The 14263-nt window shown below is 43.9% G+C and overlaps 1 protein-coding gene across 7 annotated transcripts in view; it reads left to right on the top strand.

Annotated features, from left to right (window-relative positions):
* Positions 1-13412, top strand: part of nup153 (nucleoporin 153) — an 87986-nt gene extending 74574 nt beyond the window's left edge. For 6 of the 7 annotated variants that reach the window (XM_070880650.1, XM_070880649.1, XM_070880648.1 and 3 more), the window contains 4 exons: positions 5145-5513; positions 6491-6769; positions 9082-9244; positions 12306-13412. In XM_070880650.1, coding sequence (XP_070736751.1) covers positions 5145-5513; positions 6491-6769; positions 9082-9244; positions 12306-12399 — 905 coding nt within the window. In that variant the 3' untranslated portion in view covers positions 12400-13412. The remainder of the gene's footprint in view (positions 1-5144; positions 5514-6490; positions 6770-9081; positions 9245-12305) is intronic. The other variant, XM_070880652.1, reaches the window with a different exon arrangement.
* The last annotated feature ends 851 nt before the right edge of the window (positions 13413-14263 follow it).

Raw genomic sequence — 14263 nt, 5'->3', positions numbered from 1 at the left:
TTTGAGAGAAAAAAACGTAACTAAGTGAGTTACGCTGGTGCAAATTGATTGGGGAAACTGGGGATTTTTAAGTTCGGCCAGAAAAAGCAGCCTACTCCAAAAAAAAATAGCAACTTCTGCGGAAAATTGAGCCCATTGTCCCTTTTCATAAAACCTGAGATCCCATATGTTTCTTACAGCTGTGTATATTTGAACCCGTAAATTTTGCTGTTCCTGTATTCCTTTTAAAGTTTTACTTTCATTGTATATTTTCTCTCCTTATTCTCCCCTCCAAAATGTATCACCTCACATTTCACAATAAAGTTCATCTAACATTTATCTGATCAATCTACTAATCTGTCTATGGCCCGCCCCCCCGCAGCCACTTGGAGTCCTCTTCATAGTTCGACACATTCCCTATTTATGTAGCTCAAGATACATTCCAAGTTTAGAAGGACAGAATCTTATAGTTGTATTGGCACGTGTTTTTCACAATTTGGGTGGACGTGATGTGAACATTTTATACGCCCACCATTACACTTTATGGGAACCTATGACCAACAGTGTTGATGCATGGATTGTGTTTGCAGTTCATGCAGTCTCAATTTATAGATTAAAAAAAATATATTACTTCCTGGGATGTGGGTGTCGTCCATCCTAATTCCCCTGGAGAAGCTGCAAGATTATAGGTGATAGAACACAGCTGCTAGTCTTTAACTGTAATAATTGATCATAGTTCATAAGGATGTGAAAATCTAGAACTGTTTTTACTATAATTAGTCTGGCTAATGGGGACATTAGACTGCTAAGCCCCTTGTCAACCCAATAATTGACACACATACTGGCAAGAGAGGGCCAAATCAAGAATATTTCAAGAATGTACATGACAAAACAACTGGCTTCCAGTAAATTAGTTATGGTCAAGGCCAGTGATTTTTGGTTTTCATGGAAAAACAAGATTGCAAAATATTATCCTCAAACAATATTAATAACCTTTAGGAAAACAGAATTTAACTTAATTAGTTATCTTAAACCTACTTATGAACCAATGAAAACATGTAAATGTCCTCAGAATTCTGTGTCACTGTAATTTATAAAGAGAACTTAATAGGAAAATACATTCCTTTGTTCTGTTCTCTTTGCCCTTCCTGGACCCCTCTCTCCTGTCATCGTACCTCCTTTCATTTCTTCCCTCTCCAATGCTCTGCCTTCGCAAATCCCCACCCCAACCCTTCAGTACTTCATGACCTTCCTACTCGCCTGCCATCATCCCAGGCTTGACTCCCTCTTGGATAAGCCTCTTTGCCTCTCTTGGCATCATCCGAAGGATTCATTGAGGCACTTGTTGCTTCCTTCTTACGAGCAGCAACCCAACTGCCCCATTCGACTCTAGCGTGTCCTCTGGGGACTAATCTTGCCAATCTCCTCCCTTATCTAACTCACCCCTCCCGATGCTGACTTGTGGACTCTGCCAACAGATTAGCTATCTCCAACTCTCTCCTCATCTCCTTCCAGAATATCCGTTCACTTTTGAACAAGGCCCTTGCCATCTATGAGCTTATTGTGGATGATTGCATTGACATCATGGCCTTGACAGAGGCATGGAGCAATGATAGCTTCCCCCTAAATGAAGTCTCCCTGCCTGGCTATACTTTCCACCACTTGCCCCACTCAGACTGTCGCAGTGGTGGTGTGATTCTTATCACCAAATCACACCTTGGTCAGTCCCCCTACTCTTCTGGTATATTCTCCTCCTTTGAGCACCTCACCTTGTTCCACCCCTATCACCTCTCATTTAAAATCCTCGTTCTCTACTGCTCACACAAGTACCATAAATATTTTCTCACTGAGATAGCTTCACTGCTTTCCTCCCTCAGCCTCTGCACTGAATGACTTCTCATCCTCAGCGATTTCAACCTCCATCTCAATTCATCATATTCTCTCTCCTCTGAGTTCACTGCCCTCCTATCCACCTTTAATCACTCTCTCCATGTAACCTCCCAATTCATATTCAAGGCCACCCCCTCAACCTTGCCATCTCACTCGACCTTGCTACTCCCATCGTGTCAATCACAGATAAGGCCATTTCTGACCACTTCCTTGTATCGCTCTCCACCCACATTCCCCCTTTCCCCTCTCAGCCCTTCTCTTTGGCTGCCCCTGGGGAAAAAACTCTCCCAATTCACTTAGAACTACACTTTCAAAATCCCAACTGTCAAGCCTTTTACCCTACATTCGCTACGACATTTCTGCCTAACCACACCCTCACCTCCACCTTTGATGCCTTAGTCCCCATTAAAACTATTCCTGTCTCTTCCTGGCTGTTCTCTCGTATCTGCTCCCTTCAGTCCAAGGGATGCAGACTTGAACAGAAATGGCAGACACTGGTTGAACCATTTACCACTAGATCTGGTTGGACTACATAAAGCACTTTCGGGTCCTTCTCTCATCTGCCAAAAACTGCTCACTATTCCAGGATCATCCTGGAAAGGAAAGTTAATCACTGGATTCTCTACTGCTCACCGTCGTCTTAAACCTCTCTCCTCTGCTTCCTCCACCATCGCCTCCAACAACAAGTGCGAGGAGCTCACTTTTGGTCAATAAAATTGAGACCATCCGATCAGCTGCCACTTCTGTTGCCCTAGCCCACCAGGCCAAATGTCCTGTAATATCCCCTCCTGCTCTATCCCTGAATTTGCATCTTTCTCTTGTTTCTCTATCTCCCCGCATGCCTATCTGAGCTCATCTTGTCCATAAGACCTACTTCCTGCTCCCTTGATCCTATTCCGCTAAACTGTTGACCACTGAACGACGCTTCCTGGCACCCATGTTAGCTGATATTGTTAACTGTTCTCTCTCCTCAGGTACTGCACCCCCCCTTCAAATCTGCCATCATCACCCCCCTCAATAAAACAACTCTTGACCCCTCCATCCTTGCAAACTACTGTCCCATCTCCAATCTCCCTTTCCTCTCAAGTCCTTGAAAGTGTTGTTGCCTCCCAAATCTGTGCCAAACTTTCCTGGAACTCCCAAGTTCGAACCCCTCCAGTCAGGTTTCCACCCTGCCACAGTACTGAAACGGCTCTGTCACAAATGACATCCAATGTGACTGACAAAGGTAAACGATCCCTCCTCGACATGTCTGCAGCCTTTGACATGCTTGACCACATCATCATCCTCCAATGTCGTCTCTGTTGTCCAGTTGGGTGGGACTGCACTCACCTGCTTCCATTCTTATCTATCTAATCGTAGCCAGAAAATCATCTGTAATGGCTTCTCTTCCTTCTCCCACACCGTTAATTCTGGTATCCCCCAAGGATCTATCCTTGGCTCCCTCCTATTGCTGATCTACATGCTGCCCCTCAGCGACACAATCCGAAAGCACATTGTTAGTTTCCACATGTATGCTGATGATACCCAACTCTGCCTCACCACCACCTCTCGCGACCCCCTCCACTATATCTAAATTGTCAGACTGCTTGTCCGACATCCAGTACTGGATGAGCAGAAATTTGTTCCAACGAAATATTGGGATGACTGAAGCCATTGTCTTCAGTCCCCGCCACAAACTCTCTTCCCCAGCCGCTGACTCCATCCCTCTGCTTGGAAACTGAGGCTGAACTAGACTGTGTTCGCAATCTTGGTGCTGTATTTGACCCAGAGATAAGCTTCAGACCCCATATCTGCGCTATCACCAAGACTGCCTATTTCCACCTCAAGAACATTACCCAACACCGTTCTTGCCTCAGCTCATCTGTTGCTGAAACCCTCATCACCTCTAGACTTGGCTATTCCAATGCACTCCTGTCCGGCCTCCCATGTTCTACCCTCTGTAAACTTGAGGTCATACAAAACTGCTGCCCGTGTCCTAACTCGCACTAAGTCCCATTCACCCATAACCCCTGTGCTCCCTCACTTACGTTGGCTCCCGGTTAAGCAACGCCTCAACTTTTTAAATTCTCATCCTTGTTTTCAAATCCTTCCATGGCCTCGCCCGTCCCTATCTTTATAATCTCCAGCCCCTTAACTCTCCCAGATATCTGCGCTTCTCTGATTCTAGCCTCTTGAGCATCCCCGATTTCAATCCAGATAACTCTGTATAGAATAGGGATCAAATTAGAGATTTTCTGAGTCCGTATTGTAGAAACCAATCCAGTATTTTAGGGTGGAAGTTCCATTCAATAACTTTTATTATAAGCACCTTTTAACGTAGGAAAACGTTCATCTTTGAACCAGATTCCACCTGAAACGTATGATTTAATTAATAATCAATCAACTGCCTCTCTGGCTCTTTGTGCATTGTATTTTTTACCTGCACCTATACGGACCCAGAAAATGTCTAGTTTGATCCCTATTCTCTACTGAGTTATCTAGGTTCAGAGCCTCTGGTCAGTAAGGGGGGATAGTTAGCCAGGGATCCTGCCAATGACAGCTATCTATTACAGAAAATGTTTGATACAAAAATGTGCCTGAGTGTTTGTAATATGCTTTCCAACTGTAATAAATATTTACTAACCTGATCCTAGTTGCAGGAAATTGATACCACATCAACCTTTTATTTTCTAAACTGAAAATCTGTCCAATGTCCACTTGTTTACTTTAATGAGATGATTTGATGAATGCCCAAATAAAATGCTTAGCTCCCTTGCACCACATGAAATGTAGCTTTGTTTTCATAACAACATAAGAATTAGGAACAGCAGTAGGTCATACAGTCCTTCGTGCCTGCTCCGCCATTCAATAAGATCATGGCTGATCTTCGACTTCAACTCCACTTTCATGCCCGATCTCCATATCCCTTGATTCACCTAGAGTCCCAAAAAATCTATCTATCTTAGCCTTGAATATATTCAACTGGTAATAACATTAAAGGCTTGTAATTATAACATACTTGTGTTTGCACCTTGAGATGTTGCAAAAAGCACTTCAGCCGTCTACAGCCAAAGGGGACTGTGTTTTTCTGTTTAAACATTCAGTACACTTAGGTGCATGTATAATAACAAAACATTCTTTGTACATGGATTTTTATTAAAGGGCTGCATAACTCTAGTATCACACCATCATATGTGTCATCGATGCATTTCTAATATGAGCAGCTCCGTAACGATTGTGCAATGGTTTATGAATTGATCTTAATTTTACTTCTCTCTTTTCCCATGCTGTAGAACAAGGAGTTGCAAAACCAGCTTTCAGCTTATTTGGCAACAGTTCTTCCGCATCGGCTGCAACAAATGCAGGGGTTTCCACACCCTCCACCATATTTGGCAGTTCTGCACCCGCAACAAACCCATCATTTTTATTTGGACAGGCTAGTGCCACTGTGGGTAGTGCAAATCCTGCAAGCAGTTCTGAATCAACTGTTCCTGCAAACAAGCCGTTTTTATTTGGCTCACAGGAAGTTAAATCAGCTGCCAGTACATCAAGTACAGGGACCTCAGCTGTACCATTCCCATTTGGCTCAGCACCTAGCAATAACACTGCTACATCATCTGTGTTTACATTTGGAGCTTCAACTACAACATCTAGTTCAACAGGTAAATATTTTCAAGCAGTTTTCCCCATAACCTATCCGTCTCAAGACCTGTAAAAGTGCAGAAATATAATGGGCAATGGGGAGATTTTTTTTTGTCTTGTATAAAGGTCCTTGCAGTTAAATATTTAATATTGAAGTAAGGATCTTTTGAATATATTACTGAGAAAATCTAAATAACCAACTCAGCCCTTAATTCTGACGCTCTTCCCATCCCCAAAACAGGGTATCTGTGATTAGAGATAAATTGTTGTCTATTGGAAGTTGCTAGCATTGTGATTGTCAATCCTAAGCCAAAACGAGCATTTCTCAAAGGCATTATACTGGGTGCGCATTTTTTTTAAAGCGGCTTTACACACACATATTTCAAATTCATACAAGGCTCCCATTTGGATTACCCTTTATTTTCTGTATTTTGTTTTTAAATAGAGGGGTATTTTCTCTGGATGATGCATCTCTCTCCTTTCCCCCACCCACTTTCGTAAAGATAGAATGGTGGAATAGGTTCGAAGGGCTACTACTTGGGAAGGAACATAGGGTTAGATCAAGGCAAATTTGAATTACAATTGGAGATTCATTTTCTTTCTAAGAGTGAGTAAGATTATAACTACAATAGATAAAATAGCATTGTGTTATTTTGACCACCTGCCATTATAGAACTTATTTTGCACCTGGAACTAATCTGATGGTAGAAGTAGATATTTCAAGCCAGTCTGCATGGTTGTCCAGAAGTATCAGAGCTGGCAGAAGTTTCTATTTAGCAGAGTTTCCCAACAGCTAGAGGGGAAAAACATCTTGTGTTTGGAAAGTTAAAATCCTTTTGCTCATATTCTGATAACTTATTATGATCATAAAGTAAATTTGTCTGCAAATATATTTTGGACTAGTGCAGGAGAATGACTGGAAAAAGTTACGTAGTAATCAAGTCAGTAACTACAAGATCTTTTAACGGTGTTCCTTACCATTTGATCTGCTCTACAGGTGGCTCCTCAAATCCTATGTTTGGGTTTGGATCAAGTTCTACAGCTGCAGCAAATCCCCCAGCTTTTGGTAGCTCACAGACCACTGTCCCTGTGTTTGGACAAAGCGGCAGTCAACCACCTGCTCCCTTTGGTTCGTCTGGTGCACCTACCTTTGCATTCTCGACCGGTTGTCAGCAGCCTGCCTTTGGTTCACAGTCTACCAATAGTCAACCATCTCTCTTTGGAGGACAGTTACCCAACCAGCAACCCACATTTGGTTCAACTTCATCTACCTCTAGTAAGTAAATTTGTAATCCACTGATGTGAACTGTGCTCTAAATTTAATCATATCTAAATATTGTCCCAAACTCGAGGAGAACTATATTATTTAAGCAATGCAGCAGTATGCAAGTAACTTGTACGTTTACAATCTGACTTGGAGGGCAAAATTCAATGCATGTGTGCCACCTGTTAGCGCCCTGGACGCAATGCATTATCGACCAGGCGCGGCACTGACCAGAACTCCCACCATATTGGGCGGGGGTTTAGTGGCGACGCTACGGCTTTGCACCCCCTTCTCTGGGGATTGTGATGTCATCGCCGTGTGGATTGCTCCGGCTCCGAAATTGAGTTTCGCCCCCTGCAGGAGGTGCAGATTGGGCAGCTGGCCGTTACCGTAGCGGTAATTAAAGGTGAGGTGGCCGAGGTAAGTTTTTTTTTTTAATGTTTTTTTTTGCGGAGCTGCTCAGTTTTCTTTGCGGGGTCCTGGCTGCGATCACACAGCCCAGCACTCTCCTTGCGTGCCGGGCTCGTCGTGTGGCGCCCCCGCTCCCTATGTGTTCCAGGTAGAGCCTGCAGCGTGGGTCCTTCCCGTTAGGGATGGGATGGGAAGTTGGAGAGAGGGCCTCTTGGACGTGTGCAGCACTGATGAGGCATCTGCCCCGTTAGCACTCCAAGAAGGAAGTGGAGCACTCGATTTAGCGCTCCACTTCCTACTAATAATGTTAAACCGAATTTTTTTAAGAGGGGGAAACTTTAGTGCCTGGCACTATCTTTCCCGGCTCTCAAATGTTATCGCCCCCAAAGTATCTTTGATTGTAAATCTTTATTTGTCTTTATCCAAAGAAATAGGTTTTAGGAGGTCTCCTCTGTATAGTGCAGCAGTTAGTCATAATAGGGTAGTTACAGCAATAAGCTCCTCTGACAGAGGGGACGAACCTTGTGTAAAAAAATTTGTAAGCAGATTGCAATTCATTTTTTTAACCTGGTTACCTGGGCTTTACTATGAAGCTACAACAGATGGATGAAGGCACAGCCGCTAATGGTGGGCGAAGTGTCGGGGAGCGCGGGGTGCACGCTGCACAAGCGTCCAAGGCCATTGGGATACTGTGTTCTGGGGCGAACCTATAGGGCTGTCGGAAGTTGGAAATATGGGAGGGGCAAGACTATGAGCAGATTTAAACACGAGGACAGGAATTTTAAATTGATGCACTGGGGAACCAGGAGCCAGTGTAGGTCAGCAAGGAGAGGAGTGATGGGTGAGCAACAACGTTCTCTTTAAGCTCTTGAGTTCCCGCGCAGCCAGTGAGCCGGCTTTTAAATTTTTTTAAATGCGCATGCGTGGAATTTTGAATGGGCCTCGTCGCCTGTTAAAGGGCCAAATTTTTTCACGGAGCATTGGTGGGCAGGGCTTGACACAGGAAAGGATATGGATAGTGTTATTTTGGATATTGTGATGTTTACAGAAGATGAAGGGTGGGAGACCAGCCATCCCATCTGAGTGGTGAGGAATACAAGGGAGTGATTGGTGATGGCCTTGTCTGATTGCGACAGTGCCAGTAGATGCCACGTGAGATAGCACGGTCGTGGGGATGGCCGTGAATATGAGTAGGAGTTTATAAGGAGGGAGAGGTTTCGGGAGGGCAGTGAAATTGGAGCAGGGGAAAGGTGAATTGGGATGGAGATTGACATAACCGAAGATGAGTCATCGTTCAGTGCAGCAGCTGAGGATACGTATCCGGACTGGGCCTTGTGGGAGGGTGATAGACAACGGGGGTGGGGGGGTTAAAGGAGATGCAAGCAAAAGGGGTACAAGGTGGGGTGCTGCCAGGAGAAGATACCCGAGGTGTAGGGGCAGAAACCAAGGTGTGATTTGATCAGGGCCACACGACCAATGTTCTAATAGTGAGACACTATGCTTCAGTTGCTTTGGCTCAGTATTTGGCATCTGCTCACTATACTATACTCATTCTATCTGTAATCTGTTCATTACCCCTGTAATGCCTGTAAGTTGATAAACACGATGCATTGAAGTGGCTTCTGTTACCAAGTCCAGGATAATGCATAAAAATGGTCAGTTTTAATTGAGGACAAAAATTTCTTTCTAAAATGATTGCTGTTTTGAAGTTTGAACTGTGACCAGAATAGAACAGTTCATTGCTATTACTCTTATAGCAAAGTACATTGCCTTTCTCACAAGCAGAGAAACCACACATTGCTCCCAAGGACATGGCTGGTAATCCAGAAACTACTTGTCATTTCTATAATGTGGCCCTATAATGTGGCACCTGTTTACAGATATTACTCCTAAATTAACTTTGTAATTTGCAGGTAACAGTTTCCAGTTTGGAAACAGTGGTTCTGGTTTTAACTTCAACGCCACCAATTCATCAAATGAGGTATTTAAATTTGGATCTGCTTCAACAGGAGCAACACAGCAACCTGGCCCCACTGGAGGCTTCCCGTTCAACCCAGTCCCTGCATTCTCTGTTGGGTAAGAACCTTCATATGTGGCATGAAGATGTTTTCCTAAAGTGACTTAAATGTTTCTTGTTGGGACAATGGTTTTGGTAGAGAACAGGTGCTCAATGATGAGAAACAACATTTTGTCAAAGGGGCATTATCGAATACAACTGGCTTAGAAGGTGCTTATCAGGAAAGAGAGTTGCATTTCATCCAAGCTTAATTGAAAGCTCCATTTTACACTTCAAACCAGTTGTAGGGAATCTATAAATAAAGCAAAATTTGGCTCTGCATTTACTCTCCCTTTGACATAAAATATTCCGTGGCAGTTGTTGAGTAAGCCTTGAGTAACATGTAGGCAATTTTAAAGTAGAAATTAGTGTGGTGCACTTACCTAGATAATCAAGAGTGTCATCATGGAGCTGCTGTAAGGGAAGGTGTTGAGCAGGCGTCAGCAATCAGGAAGCAAGTCACATTGACTGTATTCACACATCTTTAAGTAGTGAATTTGCGGGCTACATTGGCAGATGACTGGGAATAATTTGACTGCCCGTCCTACAGTTGGTGAATTGTAGTTAGCCTGGAGTGTCGGTCAACGTATAACAAAATGTCATCGAGCTACAGTCCATGGACGACGCTTGCGCCTGCGCACATTCAGAGACTTGAGTTACAGTCAACATCTTCACTGAGGCGTACAAAAGCATGGGCCTTACACTAAACCATCATCGGCAGTCCCTCGGAATTGAGGAAGACTTGCTTCCACTCTTTAAAATAGTCCAATACGAGAACTGCAGTCCCTGTCACAGGTGGGGGCAGATAGTCATTGAGGGAGAGGGTGGATGGGACGGGTTTGCCGCATGCTCTTTCCGCTGCCTATGCTTGATTTCTGCATGCTCTCGGCGATGAGACTCGAGGTGCTCAGCGCCCTCCTGGATACACTTCCTCCACTTAGGGCGGTCTTTGGCCAGGGCCTCCCAGGTGTCCGTGGGGATGTTGCACTTTTTCAGGGAGGCTTTGAGGGTGTCCCGGTAACATTTCCTCTGCCCACCTTCTGAGTTCCGAGTAGAGCGCTTGCTTTGGGAGTCTCGTGTCTGCCATGCAAACGATGTGGCCTGCCCAGCGGAGCTGATCAAGTGCGGACAGTGCTTCAATGCTGGGGATGTTGGCCTGGTCAAGGATGCTAATGTTGGTGCGTTTGTCCTCCCAGGGGATTTGTAGGATCTTGGGAGGCATTGTTGGTAGTATTTCTCCAGCAACTTGAGGTGTCTACTGTATATGGTCCATGTCTCTGAGCCATACAGGAAGGCGAGTATTACTACAGCCCTGTAGACCATGAGCTTGGTGGCAGTTTTGAGGGTCTGGTCTTCAAAAACTCTTTTCCCCAGGTGACCGAAAGCTGCACTGGAGGGGTGTTGAATCTCATCGTCAATGTCTGCTCTTGTTGATAAGAGACTCCCGAGGTATGGAAATGGTCCACGTTGTCCAGGGCCGCAGCATAGATTTTGATGACTGGGGGGCAGTGCTGTGCGGTGGAGGATCTTTGTCTTGCGGATATTTCGCATAAGGCCTATGCTTTCGTACGCCTCAGTAAATATGTCGACTATGCCCTGGAGTTCATGTATGTGCACCGACGCAGGCGGCGTCCACGTACTGTAGCTCGACGACAGAGGTTGGGGTGGTCTTGGACCTGGTCTGGAGACGTCAACGGTTGAACAGGTTCCCACTGGTACTGTAGTTTAGTTCCACTCCAGCGGGGAGCTTGTTGACTGTGAGGTGGAGCATGGCAGCGAGGAAGATTGAGAAGAGGGTTGGGCCTTACACTAAACATCCATAAGGCAAAGATCCTCCACCAACTTGACCCCGCCACACAGCACTGTCCCCCAGTCATCAAGATCCACGGCACGGCCCTGGACAATGTGGACCACTTTCCATACCTCGGGAGCCTATTTTCAGCAAGGGCAGACATCGATGACTAGGTTCAACACCGCCTCCAGTGCGCCAGCGCAGCCTTCAGCCGCCTGAGGAAGAGCGTGTTCAAAGATCAGGCCCTTAAATCTGGCACCAAGCTCATGGTCTACAGGGCTGTAGTGATACCCGCCCTCCTGTATGGCTCAGAGACATGGACCATATACAGTAGACACCTCAAGTTGCTGGAGAAATACCACCAACAATGTCTCCACAAGATCCTGCAAATCCCCTGGGAGGGCAGATGCACCAATGTTAGCATCCTCGATCAGGCCAACATCCCCAGCATTGAAGCACTGACTACACTCGACCAGCTCCATTGGGCGGGCCACATTGTTCGCGTGCCTGACACAAGACTCCCAAAACAAGCACTCTACACGGAACTCCTACACGGCAAGCGAGCCCCAAGTGGACAGAGGAAACGTTTCAAGGACACCCTCAAAGCCTCCTTGATGAAATGCAATATCCCCACCGACACCTGGGAGTCCCTGTCCAAAGACCGCCCTAAGTGGAGGAAGAACGGAGGGCGCTGAGCATCTCGAGTTTCGTCGCCAAAACCACGCAGAAAGCAAGCGTAGGTAGCGGAAGGAGTGTGCGGCAAACCAATCTTCCCACCCACCCTTTCCTTCAACGACTTGTCTGTCCCACCTGTGACGGGGACTGTAATTCCTGTATTGGACTGTTCAGTCACCTAAGAACTCACTTTTTTAAAGTGGAAGCAAGTCTTCTTTGATTTCGAGGGACTGCCTATGATGAACAAATTATTGAGAGGCAATCTTGAAATTTTTGGGGATCAATCTAACTGATTTAATCAAGTTCAATGCCAAAACACAAAATCTAAATTTGGTTCTTTTTTCATCTTGGCAAGCTTTCAACTTGAATCAAATTTTTGCAACTAAATGTGCGGTCGTGTGAATGTCATAAGCCCTGACTATTTTTGGTGGTTTATTTTGTCAAGTCCGCTGTTTAAAGCCAAGAGTTGTAAGTAGTGCCTGTGTGACTTAGAAAAACTCCCAAATTGAAGCAGCAAGATTTTCATTCTACAAGTTGTGCTTGTGTTTAAGAGTAGTTTGTCTATATGTAATTCAATCAGTAACCTGGTCTTATTTTTCCTTTCTCTTGGACAGAGTTGGTAACCCCAATCCTTTTTCTGCGACATCTGGTGGCCGTTCAAATGTTACTGGTCGGAAGATAAAGACTGCTGTTAGACGCAAGAAATAGTTGTTACCGCTGTTTAAAAAGCAGAGCTAATTATTGAAAGTGTATTTTCTATAAAGAGCTGGTGCCCTGCATTAATAATTGAATTGTACCTCCTTCTGGGCTTTATCAGATCTACCTAGGACCATTTGAACCTGCATATAATTGGTCGCTGCTTTTAGTTGCCTGGTGATGGGTGATTTTTTTTTGTGAGAACCCAGCAGTGTCATTAGTTAAGGACTTGGCATGGTCTGGCTACAAACAACCTGCAAAGTGAATGGCTTTGTACATTGATACCTCTTCATCCGCACCACTAGATATTGTTCATAACCCACCTAATTGTACTGAAAGGTTTGTACAGACTGAAGAGCATCAGTGAGAATAGGGGCTGATAATTCTGCAAAGGTTTCATCGCAGTATGTGTGAAGTATGTGAATGTGTCGATGTTAAATGGATGGCCTGTTGTGCACTGATGTTTTCTGACTGCGGAATGATTAAAGAATCATACTTGGAGGACTTCAAATGAATTGTCTTCATTTCATAGAACATGTGCTTTTTTTAAATTCTGTTTATGCTTTTTTGACTTATTCATCTTATTACAAATACAAACTATTATGTACATATCCTATGATTTTTCAGTCAATCTACCATTCTTGGACAAAAACACACAAATCTGTGAACTTGAATTATTTTTTGTTATAGCAGTATGTTTTTTGTTCAGTATTGTCTATTAGAAGATTTTATTATGTAAATCTCATTATTCAAAGTTGCCTAAATCCATTTAACATCCTTTCTGATTAAAAAAAAATTGGGAACTCTTTAAAGTTTGCGTATTGGCTTTTGTGATCCACTTTTGTTTGGACCAAAACAGTGTTGTACAAAGTATTAACTATATATTTTTATATTTGTTAAAATGGACTGTGGTGACTTTGGATAATAAGGAGAACAATTTAATATTAAAGCCATGTTTATTACTGTATGATTAACAAAACCATGGGATAAATGCCATCAATAAAAATGAAGAAATAGTAAAATCATTTGATTTTGTTTGGAGTGTGAGTACTTTGTTCTGTATCATAGTCATTTAATTCTTGCTAGTCCTTTACTATGCTGAACAGATTAAACTTATTGGACTCTCAGAAGAACACTATTGAATTACATAGAATTTACAGCACAGAAACAGGCCATTCGGCCCAACTGGTCTATACTGGTGTTTATGCTCCTCATGAGCCTCATCTCACCCTACTTCATCTAACTCTAACTCAATGGTGTGAGACGTGAATTGCTAGGATAGACTGATGAATGATACTTAAAGGGTTGACGGTGGATAGGCAATGGCAGACATTTAAAGATCACATGGATGAACTTCAACAATTGTACATCCCTGTCTGGCGGAAAAATAAAACGGGGAAGGTGGCTCAACCGTGGCTAACAAGGAAAATTAGGGATAGTGTTAAAACTAAGGACGAGGCATATAAATTGGCCAGAAAAAGCAGCAAACCTGAGGACTGGGAAAATTTAGAAGTCAGCAGAGGAGGACAAAGGGTTTAATTAGGAGGGGGAAAATAGAGTATGAGAGGAAGCTTGCAGGGAACATGCAAAAGCTTCTATAGATATGTGAAGAGAAAAAGATTAGTGAAGACAAATGTACATTCCTTGCAGTCAGAATCAGGTGAATTTATAATGGGGAACAAAGAAATGGCAGACCAATTGAACAAATACTTTGGTTCTGTCTTCACTAAGAAAGATACAAATAACCTTCCGGAAATACTAGGTGACCGAGGGTCTAGCGAGAAGGAGGAACTGAAGGAAATCCTTATCAGTTAGGAAATTGTGTCAGGGAAATTGATGGGATTAAAGGCCGATAAATCCCCAGGGCCTGATAGTC

This window comes from Pristiophorus japonicus, chromosome 5 (assembly GCF_044704955.1).
Source record: "Pristiophorus japonicus isolate sPriJap1 chromosome 5, sPriJap1.hap1, whole genome shotgun sequence".
NCBI lineage: Eukaryota > Metazoa > Chordata > Chondrichthyes > Pristiophoridae > Pristiophorus > Pristiophorus japonicus.
The sequence above is the reverse complement of the archived record's forward strand: the minus strand, read 5'-3'. Positions and strand labels throughout refer to the sequence as shown.